Source organism: Bufo bufo, chromosome 8 (genome assembly GCF_905171765.1).
Source record: "Bufo bufo chromosome 8, aBufBuf1.1, whole genome shotgun sequence".
NCBI lineage: Eukaryota > Metazoa > Chordata > Amphibia > Anura > Bufonidae > Bufo > Bufo bufo.
In genome coordinates this window covers 109884039-109905993 of record NC_053396.1, presented here as the reverse complement: position 1 = coordinate 109905993, position 21955 = coordinate 109884039, and the positions used below count along the sequence as shown (strand labels likewise).

General features: G+C 44.9%; 1 protein-coding gene across 1 annotated transcript in view; it reads left to right on the top strand.

Moving 5' to 3' along the window:
• LAS1L (LAS1 like ribosome biogenesis factor) overlaps positions 1-21955 on the top strand; it is a 73441-nt gene that overhangs the window by 6765 nt on the left and 44721 nt on the right. The window contains exons 3-4 of the mRNA XM_040406476.1: positions 409-478; positions 1851-1932. Coding sequence (XP_040262410.1) covers positions 409-478; positions 1851-1932 — 152 coding nt within the window. The remainder of the gene's footprint in view (positions 1-408; positions 479-1850; positions 1933-21955) is intronic.

Below are 21955 nucleotides of genomic sequence, written 5' to 3'. Positions count from 1 at the left end.
AAACTGCATCAGGAAACCTGGCTGTGTGACCATAACCGTAGGCACGGCCTAGTGTTTCAGGTCACTTAGCCTTTTTCTTTAAGGGGGGTTTCCGCACAAATAACATTTATCTGTCCATGGGATAGGTGATAAGTGTCTGATCACTGAAGGGGGGTCCTCCTCACTACACGACCATTGCCGTTTCAAAGTCTGTGGGATGGTCTGTCTCAGTCTGATAGACAGTGAATGGAGTGTTTCCTCCATTCCAACTCCTCATTCCATGCCGTAAGCAAGACCTCGGGACCCCAGTTCTAGTGATCAGTGGGGCCCCAGCAATCAGACATGACGTCTGTCCTGGCAGGTGATAAATGTCCATTGTAAATGCTGCTCATATATTGTATGATTTACCTCTAACTCTTCCTCTTACAGGTTTGTAAATATAATCACAGAACCGAAACAGAAAAACATTGCAATTCCCTTAAGGCGCCTGGCTAATGAGGTGAGCACCCATTGTCACTCTCATTCTTTTCTTAAAGGGGTTGGCCTATCCTCCGCCAATCTGATATTAATGATCTATCCTGAGGGGAGGTCATCAATATAGGAAACGGGACAACCCCTTTAGAGGGTTTGCTGGGTTAGGATAATCTGTTAGGAAAGTTAGAGTTGGGCTACATTCACCGCAAAATACGGATGCCACCCGTGTGCATTCCGCAGTTTGCGGAACAAAGCGGGCGAACCTGTAGGCCTCTTTCACACGGGCGTTGCGGGAAAAGGTGCGGGTGCGTTGCGGGAACACCCGCGATTTTTCCGCACGAGTGCAAAACATTGTAATGCGTTTTGCACTCGCGTGAGAAAAATCGCGTGTGTTTGGTCCCCAAACCCGAACTTCTTCACAGAAGTACAGGCTTGGGATCGGTGTTCTGTAGATTGTATTATTTTCCCTTATAACATGGTTATAAGGGAAAATAATAGCATTCTGAATACAAAATGCATAGTAAAACATCGCTGGAGGGGTTAAAAAAAAATAATAATAATTTAACTCACCTTAGTCCACTTGATCGCGTAGCCCGGCATCTCCTTCTGGCTTCATCTGATCTCTGTGCAGCAACAGGACCTTTGGTGACGTCATTCCGGTCATCACATGATCCATCACCATGGTAAAAGATCATGTGATGGATCATGTGATGACCGGAGTGACGTCACCAAAGGTCCTGTTGCTGCACAGAGACCAGAAGGAGATGCCGGGCTACGCGATCAAGTGGACTAAGGTGAGTAAATTTTTTTTTTAAATGCTTTACTATGCATTCTGTATTCACGCAACCCCATTCATTTCTTTGGGGCCTGCGTTACGTGAAAAACGCACAAAGAGGAGCATGCTGCGATTTTCACGCAACGCACAAGTGATGCGTGAAAATCACCGCTCATGTGAACAGCCCCATAGAAATGAATGGGTCGGTATTCAGTGCGGGTGCAATGCGTTCACCTCCCGCATCGCATCCGCGCGGAATACTCGCCCGTGTGAAAGGGGCCTTATAGAAACGCCTATTTTTGTCTGCAAAATGGACAAGATTAGGATATGTTCTATATTATTATTATTTTTATATAATATATATATATATATATATATATATATATATATATATATATATATATATATAATTTTTTTTGTGTAGTCCGCATCTTTTATGGTTCCATTGAAGTTAATGGATCGGCACACGAGCCGCAAAAAAAGCATCACTGATGCGGTCCAAAACAACGGCCGTGTGAATATATCCTTAATCCATCAGTTAGAGTGAAGACCAGCTGCTAATAGGCGGCCTGTTCATTTCTTGAGCGCAGTTTTATAGTATAACTATGTGTTTGTCTTTCAGCTGAAGATTCCAGAATGGGTGGTAAACCTACGTCACAGCGCAACTCACGGGAAGTTGCCCAAACTGAGTCTGTGCCGCAAAGGTAAGCATTCTTAATAGGACCTGTCAGTTCTCCTGACATCTGTTTTAGTAAATTCTTGAATTCTTTGTGAATTCTGTAGCATCTTTACTTTGAACCATGTATGGTACTTTTCCTCTGTTTATTATTCCTCCTAGAAATATACACTCAAACACTATGCAGTAAGTGCTGGCAGAGCCATTGACAAGGGGGACCAGTGAGGGAAATGGTTTCTTTCACTGCATTGTCCTTTGTCTGTATCACTGCTTGTATTTTCTAGCATTAGAGGAAATCTTAGGAGATTATCATTTAGTAGTGACCAAAAAAACCTACAGGGGTTAACCCATATTGTTTAGGGCTCATGCACACCAGTTTGAATGGGTCCGTGATCCGCAAGATATGTTCCGCACTGCAAAAAAATAGAACATGTACCTTTTTTTTTTTTTTTGGGGGTGTGGAGGCACAGACCGAGATCCCACTGGAAAGCTTCGTAGTGCCTCTGTGGGCTTCCGATCTGTGCCTCTGCACCGCTCTATATCTTGCGGATTGCGGACCCATTCAAGCCAATGGGTACACATCTGTGATACCGACGGAAACACTCCTGGTGGCTGTATATTGTGGACCCCCTGTTTGCAGGCCATACAGCAGTGTACATGAGCCCTTATAGTTAGAGGTTGTCCAGGCTACAGATTGATAACCTACCCTCAGGACAAGTCATCAATAAAAGATTGATAGGGGGATCAGCCTAAAATTGGTCGGGGTCCTAAACCTGACACCCTCACTGATCAGCCGTTTTTTGGCATCTGTGCCGCTGGAAACTATACTGTGTATGCAGCTCTGTGCATGGTGTAGTGCAGGGTGCACAACCTTTTATGTGTGGGGACCACATTGTCAGAGTAAACCAATTTTAAGGGCTGAAAATAAAACCTGGGCTACTTTCACACTAGCGGCACGGACCTCCTGCAGGCTGTTCCTTCGGGTGAACAGCCTGTCTGATCCGTCCTGCCGCTAGTGACCGTGTGCCCCCGGACTGCTGCTCCGTCCCCATTGACTATAATGGGGGCGGTGCGGAGTTCCGGCAGAGGCACGACGAGAGGCTGCCGGAATAAATGTCGGACATTTCGTAGTTTTATTCCGGCAGCCGTGCCTCTGCCTCCACCCCTGCCCCCATTATGGTCAATGGGGATGGAGCGGAAGTCCGGGGGCACACTGTCACTAGCGGCAGGGCGGATCCGACAGGCTGTTCACCCGACGGAACAGCCTGCCGGTTGTCCGTGCCGCTAGTGTGAAAGTAGCCTTAGGCCCTTTTGCACACAAACGTGTGTTTTTTTTTTTTTTTTGTTTTTTTTTTGTTTTTTTTTCCCTTTCCTTTCATCCTCCATGATGGCATACCATGAGAGATGACCTGCCTCCAACCAGATAGGGACAGGAAGTATAAATTTGACCCTCCTTCAGCTCTTCCTCAGTGTCTTCCTGTTTCTCCAGGTAGGAGAAGGATCATCCTCATGGCACATGCTATGAGCCCGTTCTGTTTCAGGCAGGCAGAGCGGTAAGAAGAAAAGAATACCTTATCTGCACATGAGGGAGCAACAGCACCCGTGCCCTAGTTGGGTATTGAGGTGCTGTGAAGATGGCCGGGATCACTGCTCCTTACCTCCCGCTGTGTGCGTCGGGCGCGGAAGTCCATGTGCGACCGGACACTCAGTGAGTCCCTCCGGTCTGTTTGCAAAGCTCATCGCGATCCGATAGTTTCGGCTCTCGTGATGACGCCACCGGAAGTCATATGCGGCTCATGTGCGTTCCAAACGGTACTTCCGCTCTGTGGAACGCAAGCTGAGGGGGCGGAGCTACAAGTCGGCATGCTGGATCATGGCGGAAGTCGCCCACTGATCTGAGGTCTGCAGGTGAGTATTTAAGCAGGGTTTTAGAGGGGATGGTGCAAACATGTCTGAACAAGCTGTTCAGATGGAAGCCTCTCAGGGACCCTCTATCGTAAGTCAAGGTCTCCTGGGGATGGGGGAATGCTGGTTACATTACCTTTGGCTAACCCCAGTATGTGTCTCTCTCTGTCTCTGTCTCTGTCTCTGTCTCTCTCGAGTGAGAAGGATGTAGCTCAGAAAAAAGCTAGTCCAAAAACAAAAAAATGTGTTATGTGCTCAGTTAGATTACCCGACACATATAACAAAAAGCTCTGCAAGAAATGTACCTCTAATATGGTGAAGGACTTGGTTCCGTCAATTAGAGAGGAGCTACGAGATGTAATAAGGGAAGAAATGAGATCTGCCATGGCAGAAAGTCCTGTAGTTACCCCTGGGACATCTAGCTCAAAACAGAGATACTAAAATGAGTATCTCCGGGTCATCATCCTCTGACTCAGAACTGGAATCGGATTTAGAGGATCAGGATTCTGAGGTCTCTTCTGGGTCTGATTCAGAATATAAAAACTTCCTTTTCCACTTCACCACCATGACGGCCCAGAGAGATTGACCCCTGACCTCTGTAGGGGCAGGAACAGAGATGGGTTAAAAGGACCCCTCCCACCACCATTCACAAGTGTGTTCCTGCCCCTATAGTGGCTAGGACAGAGAAAAGTCCTCTCTGGCTTTCAGGGAGGTGAAGTGGATAAGGACCTCCTTTTTTTAAATTTTTTAAATGCGAACGCGCACGCCGGCTCTGTACTATACTGGCCAGAAATAAGTCACATTGCGCATGCGCGGCAGCGTGCGCGTTCAGTCCAGCGCGCGGCCCGGCCGGGAGAAGACTTCAATCAAGATGAAGCCCGCCCCCAGCCAGAATCCAGGAAGTGAACGCGCGGTGGCAGCAGGTAAGTATAAAAACGCAAAGTGGGATAACCCCTTTAACTTTGGCCTCCTTTTTTTTTTATTTTTTCTATACATGGGTGACCGCATCGGTGGTGAATATTGCCTCCCTTGCGGGCCTTTCATCCCGGACTGCGTCCCCTGCTCTCCGGCGGACTTAGTTCCAAAGCTGACAGGGAGACGCCGGGGTTACGCTCCCTGTTGTGGGAAGCCTGCCCTGAGCTGCCGCTGGGTCGCCTACCTCCCTGTGTAGGTAGCTGACCGGAAGGACATTCTGCGCAGGTGCGCGCGTCTGACGTCACTTCCGGGCCGTCGGACGAAACCCGGAAGTGGACGTCTTTTACAAAAAAGCTCACAAGCACTTTCCCGCTGCGCTCTTTGCATCGCTCTCCACATCATCGGACATGTCGGACCAGGAGAAAGAGCCGCAGCAGAAGGAGCAGACCGCTCCAGAGCGCACCTGGGCATGCCGGCAGCTTGACAGATGTGAGGCCAGTGGGGAGGGTGCCTTAGTATACTGTTCTGATAAACACTGGTATGAGCCCCCTCCCCCTGGGGGCTTCTGGTATACTGCATCTAATGTTTATGCACCTATACTAGATCGACACAAAATTGTTGGGCTGCTCTCTCACTTTAGGCCAAACTTGCTTTAAAAAAGCCCAGGAAGACCGCCAGATGCATCCAATGCTCCGTCAGGCTTCCCGATGATTATGCTAAGAAACATTTGCAAAGATTGTATTGCCAAGTTGGTGAGAGAAGAACAACCCTTTATTATGCAGGAATTTAGAACTATGATTCAGGAGGAAGTTAAATCTTCTCTAGCCTCCCTCCGTGAAGATATCCTGGGGGCTTGCCCACCCAAACGGCCCAGAATGGAGGACATTTCCTCCTCAGACTCTGAGGATTTGGAGGGAACCGCCTTGTATTTGACCCGTCAGACTCTAAGATCTTTGACGAAGTCCCCAGAATTGACGTCCAGGTGGCCAAAGTTAAAGGGGTTATCCCACTTTGCGTTTTTATACTTACCTGCTGCCACCGCGCGTTCACTTCCTGGATTCTGGCTGGGGGCGGGCTTCATCTTGATTGAAGTCTTCTCCCGGCCGGGCCGCGCGCTGGACTGAACGCGCACGCTGTCGCGCATGCGCAATGTGACTTATTTCTGGCCAGTATAGTACAGAGCCGGCGTGCGCGTTCGCATCTCTACTATTCTGGCCGGGAAGAAGTCACCGTCGCGCATGCGCGGCAGCGTGCGCGTTCAGGACAGCGAGTGGCCTGGCCGGGAGAAAAGAAGAAGTCTTCTGGGCAAGCGCGACCATCGGGATTTTGCGGAAGAGCGGTGGTCGTAACCAGGGGAGACCGAATCACAACAATAAGGTAAGTGGGGATGAATTTTCTCCTAATCGGTGGGAATTTGTTAATAAAGTATATTTACAAAAATGATCACTGTCAAATCATTAACAGATTTAACAGTGATCATTTTGATGGGATAACCCCTTTAATAAAAGAACCTCGCTACCATTCGAGGACTCCTGTCGGTTAAAGGACACCATGGAAAGGAAGGCAGACAGTCTATTAAAAAAATCCTGGGAGGCAGCTATGTTTAGTGTTAACACCAACATAGCCGCTACTTCAGTCGCCAGGTCTATGTACCTGTGGCAGAATGAGTTAGAAAATCATCTAATTAACAAGACGTCCAGGGAACAGATACTAGACTCTATTCCCTTGTTAAAATCTGCCACGGGGTTCCTAGCGGACGCCTCCGCCGAGACAATTAGATTCTCGGCCAAGGACGCGGCCTTGTCCAATGCTGCCCGGAGGGCACTTTAGATGAAATCTTGGTCAGGCGACGTCTCTTCCAAAATGAAGTTGTGTTCTATAGCCTTCTCGGGCGAATACGTGTTCGGTCCTGTATTGGACAAGATTCTCGAGAAGGCTACTGATAAAAAGAAAGGGTTCCCTGAAGAGAGAACCCCTAAAAAGAAATCCTCCTTTGTAGTCAATACTCCCAAAATAGCTCCTTTCGTGGAAAAGGTAAATCCAGACGTTTGAGTTACCCAAGAGGGGGAAAAGGTAGAGGGTACCTCATTAATCCCCAGAACAAGGGCGGTGAGAAACAGTGACGCCAGCATAGGGGGAAGACTATCCCAATTTTTTGCTCAGTGGCAGCAGACTTCTCCCAACCCCTGGGCGCAAAAACGTATCAAGAACGGCTACAGGATAGTTATCTCCCCCCCCCCCCCCCCCCCCAAATGTATTTCTGATATCTCACCACTCTTCCCCTTTTCAGCAGAGCCAAATTTGGAAGGAGGTCCAGAATCTTCTGGACTTAGGAGTACTGGTTCCTGTTCCCAAGCTTTAACGGGGGCAGGGATTCTACTCCAACCTTTTCTTAGTAAAGAAGCCGGGGGGTTCCTTCCGCATGATTATAAACCTCAAGAGGCTAAACAAATTCGTAATTTACAAAAGGTTCAAGATGGAATCCCTAAACTCTACCATTCCTTTAATTCAAAAAGACGCGTTCCTTTGTACAATCGACCTGAAGGACGCATATTATCATGTTCCTATTCACATCCAGTCTCAGAGGCTCTTGCGTTTTGCATTGAGGGATCACAGAGGGTCTGTTCACCATTTCCAGTTCGTGGCTCTCCCCTTCGAGCTGGCCTCAGCCCCAAGGATTTTCACGAAGCTGGTGGTAGAGATGGTTGCCTCCCTGAGGTCTCAGGGGGTGACTGTCGTTCCTTTCCTAGATGACTTTTTGCTGATTTCAGACACGGTGGATCAGTCTATAGTAGATCGAGAGATCTTCTGTTCCCTTCTGACAGCTTTAGGTTGGGTGATAAATCTAAAAAAAGTCATCCCTAGTTCCAGATACCAGGGTAAAATTCCTAGGGGTATTGCTGGATTCGGTAAAACAGACAACCTTCCTTCCAGCAGAATGATGACTGAAGGTTCTGAATTCTATCAGGGCCTTCCTAGGATGTCGCTCCTTCTTTCAGAGAAACAATGAGCCTTTTAGGTCAAATGACAGCCTGTATGGTAGCAGGCCCATTACAGGGCCCTTCAGTCCTGGCTTCTAAGAAGATGGGACAAACATCTGTCCTCTTTGGACAGGAAGATCCTGATCCCGGGCCACATAAAATCTTCAGTCCGGTGGTGGCTTAAAACAAAAAATCTAAAGAAGGGCATAGTCTGGCTCAAAACCCCAGCAGTGCATGTTCAGACAGATGCCAGCGTAAAAGGATGGGGTGCAAAAACATACTCCGACCTCTACCAGGGAGCCTGGTCTCCGAAAATTGCAGCTCAGTCCTCAAACTACAGGGAGCTCAGGGCAGTTTGTGAGACAATATGAGCAGCCGCTCCAAAACTAAAGAACCAACATATTAAAATCTATTCAGACAATGTAACAACCGTGTCCTACCTCTCAGGGGGGCACACGGTCTCAAAAACTAGAAGGTCTGTCCAGAAGAATCTTCCTTTGGGGAGGGAGGGGGGGGGGAATGTAAAGTCAATGGGCCAGATTTATCATTAGCTCAGGTCAGAATAATGGAGTGAAAAAGTCCCAAACGCTAAAACTGCGCACAAATTTGCGACTTTTTTCTGCTCTGCACTATGCTCGCCAGTTTTCTGAAAGTGGGCGTGTTTTCTTATGTAAATGAATCTCTAGACAGATTTACTATTGGGACTATTTAAAAAGTCACAAGAAAGTCGCAATTTCACTCCAGTGAGGACCATGCTTATCTTCTGAGACTTTTTAATAGAACATGCGACTTTTTCATAAAAACGTGCGACTTTTTCGTAAAGATGTGCGACTTTTGTAAAGCTGCTTACTGATGGATAAACTGCTACCGTCAAACCACATTTATTACAGTCTTAAAGGGCCGATCATAAATCTGACTTGGCTAAAACTGACTTTAGCCATATGTTAAAGTGGAGTGAGCTGTCAGAGGAATGATAAATCTGGCCCTATATCTGCAATTCATTTAAAAGGAAGCCTAAACAGCGCGGCGGACTTCCTCAGCAGGACCACTATAGACCAGGGGGAATGGTCTCTAAGCATCGACATCTTCAATCTAATTGTCCAGAGATGGGGCCTCCCAATGGTAGATCTATTCGCTACAAGGAAAAACGCAAAGGTATCAACCTTTTGCTCCCTAAACCCGAGGGACAGGCCTCTAGCGATCAACGCCTTCTCCCTGCGCTGGAACTGGGATCTTGCATATGCCTTCCCTCCGTTCCCGTTAATACCAAGGGTTCTCCAAAAAATCATCAGGGACAAGGCCAGAATAATCCTGGTCACCCCGTACTGGCCCAGGAGGAGCTGGTTCTCGATTCTAACCAACCTCTCCCCACAGGAAGCATTTTTTTCTCCCAAGGAGGAAGGATATCCTGATCCAGGGGCCGGTTCTCCATCCTCATCCGGAAATCTTCAACCTCTCGGCTTGGATCCTGAGTCCCCGACCTTCTAAGACGCAGAGGTCTCTCAGAGGATGTGATATCTACCTTGAAGGCCAGCAGAAAGAAGGTGACTAACTCCATCTATTTAAAAATCTGGAGAAGATTCTGCACCTGGTCAGGTGACGGATCCCCAGACCAGACTAAACCAAATATACAGAGGATCCTGGACTTCCTGCAAAAAGGACTAGAGTCAGGGTTAAGTCCTTCTACCCTTAGAGTCCAGGTCTCAGCGCTTAGTGCCTATTTTGATTCTGAATTAGCCAGCCATAGATGGATCCAAAGATTCCTGAGGTCTGCAGCCATACTAAGACCATCTCTCAAATCAAGAGATGCGTACCTGGGACTTAAACACTGTCCTTGGGGGACTCACAGGTCCGCCTTACCAACCCGTGGACTCGAGTTCCCTAAAACATCTTTCTCAGAAGGTGGCTTTTCTTATAGCTATAACATCAGCAAAAAGACTTTGCGAGATCCAGGCATTGTCAATAAGACAACCATACCTCACAATCCAGGAGGATCGAATTTCCTTGAGGCTAGACCCGACGTTTTTGCCAAAAGTAGTAACAGACTTCCATAGAAACCAGGAGATCATTCTTCCCTCTTTTTGTGAGAATCCTAAAAATTCTGGGGAGGAACGATTCCATACCCTGGACGTCAAACGAACAGTACTAAAAATACCTAGAGGTCACTAGGGACCTAAGAAAGGTGGACAATTTACTAGTACTCTTCTGTGGAAAAAATAAGGGGAAGGCAGCTTCCAGATCTACCATTGCCCGATGGGTAAAACAGGCGATTACAGACTGCTGCAAGATCGAAGGCATCAGTTGTCCAGACGTCATTCGGGCTCACTCCACGAGAGCCATATCTGCCTCATTTGCTGAAAAGGTAGGAGCTTCCCTAGATCAGATATGCCGGGCTGCAACCTGGTCCAGTGTAAACACTTTCATCAAACATTATGGACTCGACTTATCCAGGTCTTCCGACCTGGCCTTTGGGCGCAAGGTCCTACAGGCCGTTGCCCCACCCTAAGATGTATATAATCTGTTATGTGTCTCTGGGCCGTCATGGTGGTGAAGTAGAAAGCCGGAATTAGACTTACTGGCAATTCATTTTCCACGAATCCACCATGACTGCATGATATCCCACCCAAAAATTATTATTATGAGTTAAAAAAAAATAATAATTGAGTTTCACTTCTTAACCAGTGGTTGGGGCACTATAATCTGGAACTCACTGGTGAATGGTGGTGAGAGGGGTCCTTTTAACCTATCTCTGTTCCTGCCCCTACAGAGGTCAGGGGTCAATCTCTCTGGGCCGTCATGGTGGATTCGTGGGAAATGAATTACCGGTAAGTCTAATTCCGGCTTTTTACTCTGAGGACACAAAGGAGTTAGTAAAAGCTATCAGGGCTACTATGGGGCTTTCAGACGAAAAAGTTCAGAGGTCCGTTCAGGACCAAATATATAGCGGTCTAGAACAGAGTGTTTCCGGTCCATAAAAACATGATGGAACTAATTAAGAGATTGGAAATCTCCAGAAAAAAAACTGTTCATTCCAAAGACGATAAAACGTCGCCTTCCCTTCTGTGAAGAAGATAAGACCCTATTAACCACTTGCCCCAAAGTTTACGTATCTCTTTCCAAACTAGTTAAAGGGGCTAATGCTCTCCCATTCTGGACTTTAAAAGACCCCATGGACAAAAAAGCTGATCAGGTTCTAAAAAATGTCTGTGATGCTAGCACGGCGCTATTTAAGCCCAATCTGGCAGCCACATCCGTATTGAGATCTTTAAAAAGGTGGCTGTTACAGTTAGAGGTTCTCCTAAAGGAAGGAGCCTTTTATGATACACTAAAAGACTCCTTTCCCCTACTAGTGAAAGTCAATTTCCTGTCGGACTCCACTGCAGAGTCAGTCAGAATGGCAGCTAAGACCTCGGGCCTAGCAGTAGTAGCTAGGAGAGCTCTCTGGTTGAAATCCTGGTCTGGCGATACCAGTTCAAAAACGAGACTTTGTAGTTTACCCTTTCATGGGAACCTACTGTTTGGGCAAGACCATGAGTCTATTTTAGAGAAGGCCTTGGACTAGTCCTTCCCTAAAGATACAAACAAAAGGAAATTTCCCTTTTGGAGAATTAAAAAAGGGAGTTCTGTCCAGGCCAAAAGAACATCTAGGCACACTCCTTGGTCAAAAGGGAAAAAATCAAAAAAGTGGTAACAGAGATTTCCTATTTACCCCAAGAAATACAGACTCTACCAAACAATGACGCCAGGGATGTAGGAAGTAGGGTTGGATGATATCAAAAATATTCAGACGATAACGATATTAAAAAATATCGCGATAACTATATATATCGCGATAAATACCCGTTTAAAAGAAAAAAACACAAGGAGACGTTACACTGTATGGGGGCAGCCACAAGGAGACGTTATAATAGTCTTGTGGCCACAGGCCACCATACATACAATAATACTTTACGATATACTTTTCCCGCGGCTGCCTCGCTTGTGTGCTCCGATTCTGACATCAGATGTCGGTGGGCGGAGATTTGAATATGGGAGCAAGGAGGGAGAGCCGGGGGCTGCGGGAAGTAATACGTTTGTAATTTTGTCATCAGAGCACACACTATCGAGGCTGCCACAGGAAAAGTCTCTCCAGAGACACCAGTACTCACACGGAGTTCGCCACATAGGAGTGACGGACGTTGATGTCAGATGGTGGGTGGAGTCTGGAGACTTGACTAAGGGAAGCGGAGCAAGAAGGAGCCAAGAGCCAGTGGAAGTACTCAGCGCTATGCAAGGTGCAGGGGCGGGCGGACGGACGTTTAGAAGCGGTCAGCGCACATGACCGCTTTGACGTCACAAAATACCGTGGTAATTAGGAAACTGCTATCGCCATATCGCCGCTCTTTTAATACCGCGGTATATCGTGATACCGGTATATCGCCCAATCCTAGGAAGAAGACTGAAGTTTTTCTTAAAAGAATGGAAAGAGATCACCGTAAATCCCTGGGTGTTAAATATTATTTCAAAAGGTTACAACATTACCTTTTGCCTTCCTCCTCCCCAAACGTATTCAGAATAAACCCCATCCAAAGATCGGCTGTCTTACAGAAAAAATTGAAAGCGGGGATTCGGGATCTGTTGGCCCAAAAGGCCATTATTCCGGTTCCTCTCACAACAGAAATTCGACTATTTTCCTGGTAAAAAAAACTGGACAGAAAATATCGACTAATAATAAACTTAAAGATTAAACAAATTCATAAAATACGTCAGATTCAAAATGGAAATAATAAGATCTATAATAAACCTGTTAAAAGATGGAGATTTTTTTTTTAGCATCAATAGACCTAAAAGATGCTTATTTCCATATCCCGGTTTGCGAAGATTCTCTAAAATTTCTCTGCATAGCGTTTTTTTAGGGAAAAAACTGTCGTTTCAAGTACTCCCATTTGGAATTTCCTCCGCCCCAAGGGTATTTACCAAGGTAATGCTAGAGGTAGTGGCTCACTTAAGAAGACGAAACATCTTGATATTTCCCTACCTAGACGACCTTTTGATCGTAGGCAATTCAGAGACTGCTCTCAAACAATCAGTGTCTGACTTGCCAGACACTATTTCGAACAGGATGGCTAATAAACTGGAAAAAGTCAAATCCCTGCCCATCTCGGAGTTTAACCTTCCTGTGGGTTAGTCTAGATACGATTCACCAAGAGACAGTTCTTACAACCCAGAAGGTGATGGGGATAAGCGAAAAGGTAACAAATTTCCATAATCAATCCGTATGTACGATCAGGGAAGCAATGATGCTACTGGGCTCCCTGACCTCATGCATCCTGGCTGTAAGATGGGCACAGTTCCACACCCAGATCCTGCAATAATGGATTTTAGAGTGTTGGACAGAAGCCCGGATTCTCTAGAGATAAGAATTCAAATCCCTGCACCAGTGTCTCAGTTCCTGCAGTGGTGGAAACGGTCAGACCATCTGTGAAAGGGAGTTCCTTGGAACCCTGAACATCTGGTTGTTATCACGACAGATGCAAGCCTTTGGGGATGGGGAGCGCATTGTTCCCATCTCTATTCCCAAGGAGAATGGTCTGTCACTCAAAAATCTCTGTCTTCAAATCAAAGAGAATTGACGGCAGTCTAGGAAGCAATAAAGGTGTTTGCCCCATCTCATACAAAACAGACGTTCAGGTAAGAACGGACAATACAACAGTAGTTGCTTACCTAAACCATCAAGGCGGGACATGAAGTTTAGCACTGAGCAAACCAACAGAATTTTTTTTTTCCTGGTTGGAGGTTCACTTAAGATCCCTATCATGGATTCATCTAAAAGGGTCCCTAAACATAAAAGCAGACTTTTTAAGCAGAACTTCCTTAAAAACAGAATGGAGCTTAGAAAAACAAGTTTTTCTTCAAATCACGGAATTGTGGGGAACTCCACAAGTAGATCTTTTCGCTTCAGCCACAAACACAAAACTAAAGTTTTTTTTCCCCTGAATCCGTTCGACGGAAACATAGGGGTAGACGCGCTGTCACGAAAATGGGATTTTCAACTAGCCTATGACTTTCCCCCTCTTCAAATAATTCCCAGAGTCCTAAAAAAGATTCGGTTAGACAGGGCTCATGTGATACTAATAGCCCCTTTATGGCCAAAAAAACGTGGTTTCCATTATTGAGGACCCTTTCAGTCCAGAGCCCATGGATCCTTCCTTGGCAACAGGATCTTCTGTCCCAGGGCCTGATCTACCATCCCCAAATAGAAAGGTTACACCTAATAGTGCCAAATTGAGATCCCAAGGGGAAACTGTAGGTCTTAGGAACGGTCTTAAACTATCTGCCCCTCTTAAAAAAACGGATAACCCATGGATGTTCCGCAATTTTTTTCTCCAAATACTGCACTTAAGGCTGATATGTGCACTCCTAAAGTGTTTGGGCGTAATCCTTTTTCGAAGCCTGACTGCAGGAAGCCTAGAACTGCTTGGACTGAGAACTTCTGAGAAGAAGTTTTTTCCTGGATACACCAACAGCAGAACTTACTCCACACCTTACGGTAAATTTTGGAAGTTTCATCTTTTCTGCTGGCTGACAGTGTTAATAATGGCTTCTGATAGGCCCTTTGATCTCAAAATCATCCTTTCAGGTTCCAGGCTGTTAGGTTTGACAAACGCCCCGTTTGAACCTTTGTCAGAAACCTCGTTGAGATATTTGTCACTAAAGACTTTATTCTTGGTATCAATCACCTCAGCACGTAGAGTGAGTGAAATCCAAGCTCTAAAAATAGTGGAACCTTTCTGCATCGTGTTCCCTGCTTCGAATCGTATTCAGATTGGACAATTCTTTTCTTCCTAAAGTGGTATCAAACTTCCACAGACAGGAGGAGATTATTGTCCCATCATTTTGCTCAAACCCAAAAACAGAAGGGGAAGTGAATTTCCACAAATTAGATGTACGTAGGGCTGTGTTACTCTAGCTAGAGGTTACAAAAACGTTCAGGAAAACAGACTATCTATTCGTCCAATTCAGTGGAACTAAAGGGCAGAAAGCCACAAAAAACTCCTTATCCAGATGGATAAAAATGGCGATTTCGGAGTCATATAAAGTGTCAGATATTCCTCCACCAAAGTCCTTTACAGCACATTCCACAAGATCTGTGGCTGCATCCTGGGCTGAGAGGGCAAGTGCCTCATTAGAACAGATATGCAAAGCAGCGACATGGTCAAGTCCTCATACGTTTATTAAACATTATAGAGTGAATACAACAGCTAGTCAGAGCTCTCTTTCGGCAGGAAGGTGCTTCAGGCCATAGTTGCCCCCCCCTCTTGAATAAGAGTATTAATCTGTACTATCATATTATGCCGTCATGGAGGATGAAAGGGAAAAACCAAATTACTTAACGGTAATTCCCTTTTCATGAATCCTCCAAGACTGCATGGATTTCCCACCCTAAAGTACGTATATGGATAAATATATGTATATACAGACACGCATATAGGCCAATAAATAGGTGAAGGAGTGTGTGGGTGTGAATGAAAAAAAATATATATATATTATAATCCTTTATATGTGAGGATAAGACTTTTTTTTTTGTTCCGTTTTTTTTTTTTTTGCATTCCGGATACGGAACCATTTATTTCAATGAATCCGTGAAACAAACGGAAGGTACTCCGTATGCCTTCCGTTTCTGTTTGTCCATTCCGTTTAAATATAGAACATGTCCTATTATTGTCCGCGTAACTGACAAGGATAGTGCTATTCTATCAGGGGCCAGCTGTTCCGTTCCGCGAACAACGGAAAGCACATGGACGTCATCGTATTTTTTGTGGACCACAAAATACTGAAAAAGCCTTACGGTCGTGTGCAAAAGGCCTTAAAGGGATATTACAAACTGCATTACTGTATATATGGCATAATGAACATGCCATTAATGTCGGGTCACATTTCCAGGACTCTAATGGGAGAATACATGAAAAATACATGTGAGCAGCCACAAAACATAGACATACCTGTCTTTTACCAGAGGGTTTGGGGCTGCGCAGAATAGTATTGAGGGCTGCATGTGGCCCCCGGACCCCAGGTTGTGCACACCTGGTGGTATGGCAGTGCAGGGGTACTGAAGCTCAGCTTTTAACAAAACTAAGTGAATGGAAGCTTTGGTGCAGTACCCCATCCTCAAAGTGCGCAGCGTATGGAGCCTTTTGCTTCTGCTCCGTACACTGTATAGATTCCAGTGGTGTCTGCCCCCACCGGTCTTAGTCCCCACCCCCAACATCTTGTATTGATGACCTATCCTGAGGTTAGGTTATCAGGATCTGTAGCCCAGACAACCCCTTTAAATCCTGCCCATAATTATAAGCATTTATTTGTATTTACGTCTATTAAAAAGGCTTTTATCCACAGGTATTCCAGGAGTAATGGTAGAATAGCACCACCTGTGTTTTTTTTTTTTTTTTTTTTTAATTCTTTATCAATTGTGCATTAAAAACATTTTTGTCAGGCGAGAATTAGAGCTAATGGAGGGTTGTCAGATTGTTTCGCCCTTGCCAGGGGCACCAGACAGGGATGCCCATTGTCGCCCTTATTGTTTGCTTTTGCAATAGAGCCACTTGCAGCGTATATCCGCTTATCAACAAATATAGAACGGTTTAGATACGGTGGGCTGCACAACGAAGTGGCTATGTACGCTGATGACACTCTGCTTTTTATGGGCGATACTGGTGCGTCCCTGGATGCGGCCATGGCATTGACAGATTTGGTGGCTTCTCTGGGCTTCAGATAAATTGGCAAAAATCCTCTTTGATGCCAATTGATGGGCAGGCCCTGTCAGGCAGACAAGTAGATAGTCGGGTTCCTTGGGTGGATAAATTTAAATACTTGGGATTGTATATAACACCTAGATTGTTGGAATTTGAGGACCTTAATTTGTTTCAGTTGCTGGCTACTTTCAGGCTAAAGGTGAGGTCATGGTGTAGGCTCTTTCTTTCGGTGGTAGGTAGAGTGAACCTCTTAAAAATGGTTATGATGCCCCAGCTGCTCTACGTATTGAACAATGCTCCCGTATGGATCCCCCTGGATAGATTTAAGAAAATTCACTCTATATTTAGGGATCTTATTTGGAAATAGGGTCAGGCTAGGATTAAACTGGAGACATTGCAGTACCCTAAGTCGGAAGGGGGTTTGGCTGTTCCTAATGTATGGATTTATTTTTTGGCTTCCCAATGTCAGCATTTCAAGGGGTGGATTGGTCTCCAAGTGCCGGATATGACTGGACAGATATTGCAGCATTGGTTGGGCAGTCGTGATCTCATGGGAATTGTGGAAGGGTCAGGTATGCATGCTGGGAGGGAAAAACTCCCTCTTATTGAACTTATGAAAAAAGTTTGGGCAAAGGTGAAGCAGCTAAGAGGTGTAGGTGGAATCAGTGAACTTTCCCTTATTAGAAATAATCACCTGTTGCCTGAATTTTTTGCCATGTCAGGACTTCGGAACTGGGAAACTTATGGAGTGACGAGAATTGGCCAATTAATTGAGGATAAGATATGTAAGTCATTTCAGAACCTGCAGCAGGAATTCAATATCCCTAGGGGATGGTTCTATAAATATCTTCAAATAAGGCATGCCCTTGAGGTCACGCTGCGGAAAGGATGTGTGATAGCCCAAATGGAGGTGGTTCATAAACTTGTTCTCCCGACAGGGGGGGGGAAAGAGGGCTGATATCACAGGTGTACGCTCTTCTACTTGATAAATTCTTAGAGGGGTTTCCGCTCTCAAGAATGAAGAAATGGGAGGCTGATTTGGGGGAAATGTCTAAGGATAAGTGGGATGAAATATTGGAAGGAGTCTCCAAGGTGTCCTTGAGTGAACAGGGCAAACTGTCCCAACTATTTATCATACATAGAGTGTACAAAACACCGGTGTTCCTAAAAAAAAAAAAGTTGGAGTAAGAATTGATGACAAGTGTCCAAAGTGTATGGAAGATGGTGCGGATTTGTTACATATGCTTTGGTCTTGTCCAGTAATTGGTAATTACTGGGAGGATGTAAGGAATATGATAGTAAAATGACGTTGAAAATTCAAAAAGATCCCAAGGTGTGTGTATTGGGATATGTGTCTGAGATTGGAGGGACTGAATCGGTCAAGGTTGCTGTGGGGAGGTTGTTGTATGTGGCCAGGAAGCTGGTGGCTATGAGGTGGATCCAGTGAAGTCCGCCTACACTGGGGGAGTTTGAACGGAAGGTGCATGACATGCTGATATTGGAAAAAGGGGTGTATGTGAAGAGAGGGTGTCCTCAGAAGTTTGACAAAATGTGGAGTGATTGGTTATCTCATACTCATGTGGTTATATAGGCTCGGGTGGGTTCAAGACTAGTTTACAGGGTGGGGAGGTGGTAGGGAAGGGTGAGGGGGAGGGGATTTGAGATTGTTAGGTCTTATGCAATTCTTTGCCTCAATATTTGTTTTTACAAGTGTACTTGTTATGTTTGGACACATGATATAACTATGTTGATATTTTTACGAATATTGCTGTACACTGATTCCACATGGTGGATAAAGTAAGAAAAGACAAAGTATTGTTTTTGTAATATCCTGTATTTATTGATTTAATAAAAACGATTTGATTAAAAAAAAAAAAAACTTTTGTCAAAAATAACACTTATTCATTATGCACAGGACGGGATAGGTGATTGAGCATAGGGGAGCATAGTGAACTGCCGCGTGAGAATGCAGCAGCCCTCTGGCTGCATTGATTGCGAGCACTGTACTCTGCAGTCCCATAGAAGTAATGGAGCAGAGGATGCACAGGTGCACTACTGCTTCCTTCTCATGGGGCAGTTGTCATTTTTAGAGAACAGTGAATGCTGTGATGTCAAAACATTAAAAACCTTGGCGGAATTATATATATATTTTTTTTTCCCTAGTCGTCTCCATGACACCACCCCCTGAGACATCACCGAATACACTGCCGGGCGGAAGATTCCGCCTGGCAGTGTGTTATTGGAAGCAAAAGAGCTCTTTCCCTGCGTGATCTAGAGCAGGCCAAGGGATGCGAACATCAGGGGGGCTTCCTGGGTGAAAATGGAGGTATGTCCAGGTTCAGCTCTGAACCTGGACAACCCCTTTAAGCCAGGGGTGGCTTCTATTTGTGTAGCTAGAACCCTTAATCTGTGGCTAGAGCAATTGGAGATTCATCTAATCAATAAAACCTTGAGAGATCATATTCAGTTACTAAAAAATGGCAACTAGTTTCTTAGCGGATGCTGCGGCTGAATCCGTAAAACTTTCAGCACGCACTGCAGTTTTATTTAATACAGCCAGACGGGTTCTATGGCTCAAAGCATGGGCAGGAGATAGTACATCCAAAAACAATCTAATTTCCCTTCCCTTTCACGGCCAATACGTTTTTGGACCAGATCTAGACGAGATCTTAGAAAATGCCACCGATGGGAAGATGGGCTATTCAGAAGAGAGATCTATCTATCTATCTATCTATCTATATATCAAAAAGTCAGAATTTTCGTGGCCGTCAGTACCAATCGGAACAAAGGAAAATGAGGGAAAAACGGGGAGGTGGAGTTATGCAAAAGGGGTAGGAGAATAAATTTCCTTTTCAACCCTAACAGAGGGGAAACCACCTCCTCTAATCCAAAACAATGACTCCATACAAGTAGGGGGAAGACTTGGCTCCGTTTTAAGCACTTGGGAGCAAATGACTTCAAATTTGTGGATCCTAAACCTCATAGGGTTACTGTATAGACTTAGAATCTTCCCCTACAGAAAAGTTTATTACCACTCTTCCTCCCTCTCAGCAAGATGCCTTAAAAATCGGCATAGAAGATTTACTAAAATTAGGAGCAATAGAACCTGTCCCGAAAAATCAGCTAGGAGAGGGCCACTACTCTCGCCTATAATTAATAAAAATAAAAAAAAGCGGAAAGTCCGGAATTCTAATAAATCTAAAGCCCTTGAACAAACATGTTGAAGTTCAAGATGGAAACTTTAAGAACAGCATTAAAATTAATAAAAAGGAGAGCGGTAATGGCCTCGATTTGAGGGATCCTTATTACCATATCCTGATACACAAAACGTTGAGGAAAATCCTAAGATTTACAGTCCAGATGAAGGGTCACATTCAACATTATCAACTTGTATGTCTCCCTTTTGGAATTTCCTCAGTGGCAAGAGTCTTTACCAAAATCATGGCGGAGGTGGTAGCAGCATTAAGACAAGAAGCAATCAGTGTCATCCCATATCTGGACGATCTTTTAGTGATGGCGGACAGCAAAAGTCTATTAGAAAACCATTTACAGATATTTCTAAACAACCTCCAATCTTTAGGGTGGATCATCAATTGGGAGAAATCAAACCTTTCCCCAAGCAGCCAGAAAACATTTCTAGGGATATCTTTGGATTCTGTTTCTCAGAGATCATTCCTTCCATCTCTCAAAATAGGAAAATTGCAAAACCAGATAAGAGGATTCACAAAGAGGAGATTCTGCTCTATCAGGGCAGCAATGAAGATTCTAGGATGGCTCTCATGTATCCCAGCGGTTGCTTGGGCTCAATTTCATTTAAGACCCCTTCAGAAACTCATTCTGTCCAGGTGGAACAGGTCATAAGTGACCCTAGACAAACAGATTTTTCTAGATGGAAATGTAAAAAACTCCCTAAAGTGGTGGCTCATAGACGACCACCTAAGGAAGGGAATATACTGGAACCAGGAACGTCCCCTCGTAATCACAACAGATGCCAGTCTTCATGGTTGGGGGGGGCTGTAGTTCAGCAGGAAATCTACCAGAGCAAATGGCCACACCTCATAAGACAACAATCCTCAAACTTCAGAGAACTACAAGCAATTTGGGAAGCTCTGAAAAAAACATCACATTTATCAAAAGACCTTATTTATTCGGACAATTCAACAGCAGTATCCTTCATTCAGCAACAGGGAGGGACGAGATACCATCCACTTCAAAGTTTAGCAAACAAAATTATTTTTTTGGGCTGAACAAAATATAATCTCGATCTCTGCAGTTCACATAAAGGGATCTTTAAATCTAAAAGCAGATTACCTGAACCATCATGTTCTGGACCTGGGGGAGTGACAGTATGCCCAGAAGCATTTCAGCTGATAATAGGAAAGTGGGGCAAACCATCAGTAGATCTTTTTGCCTCCCGGAAAAATCGTCAAATACATTTTTCTCCCTCCAACCTGAGAATCTCCCAACTGCGGTGGATGCCTTCAGTCAGGACTGGACATCTTGCCTAGTTTACGCATTCCTGCACATTGCCCTAATTCCCAAGGTCCTTCAGAAGTTTCAGAAAGAAATGTACCTTGATTTTGGTAGCTCCCTTCTGGCCCAAGAGGAGCTGGTTGGTTTGCACTACTAAAGTCGCTCAGCATGGAAGCCCCCCTTCTACTACCTCTGAGATTGAATCTGTTATATCAGGGTCCCATTCTCCACCCAAATTTAAAAAGCCTAAAGATGTCGGCCTGGATTCTGAAGAATCTATCCTCTTAAAATTGGGGTAATCTAATAAAGTGGTTTCCACCTTACTCCTTAGCAGGAAACTGAATACAAATAAGGCGCATTTTAAAGTCTGGAGGAAGTTCGCTTCTTGGTGTAGAGATTCGTTCGATCAGTTTAGGCCCAATATATCGGCGATCCTAGATTTTCTTCAGGACGGATTAGACCTGGGGCTTTCTCCTAATACCCTTAGGGTACAGGTTTCAGAATTGGGGACTTTATATAATACTAGTCTGGCAGAGTTTCCCTGAATAGCCAGGTTCCTGAAAGCAGCAGACAGGCTTAGACCAACAATCAGGAATATGGTAGCCCCTTGGAAGCTTAACACAGTCTTGTCAGGGTTAACTTCGGGCACCTTTGAACCATTAGAATCTATGTCCATAAAATGGCTCGCCTTTAAAAACCATTTTACTAGTAGCTGTAACATCAGCAAGACTAGTCTGTGAACTCCAGGCCTGGTCTGTTCAGGATCCTTTCCTTAGTGTTTTTTCAGGACAAGTTAGTCTTTAAGTTAGATCAGTTTTTTGTAAAAAGTTGTTTCTACTTTCCATAGATCACAGAATATAGTACCCTCGTTTTGTGCCAACCGCAAAAATGATCGAGGCTATTTTTCATACCTTTAGACGACTGTCAGACGAGCAGTACTAAGGTATCTAGAAGTGGCAAAGGATTGGAGAATTGACAAGAACCTTTTTGTCCAATTTTGCGGGCCAAATAAAGGTAAAAGAGCAGCGAAAAGTTCTATTTCCTG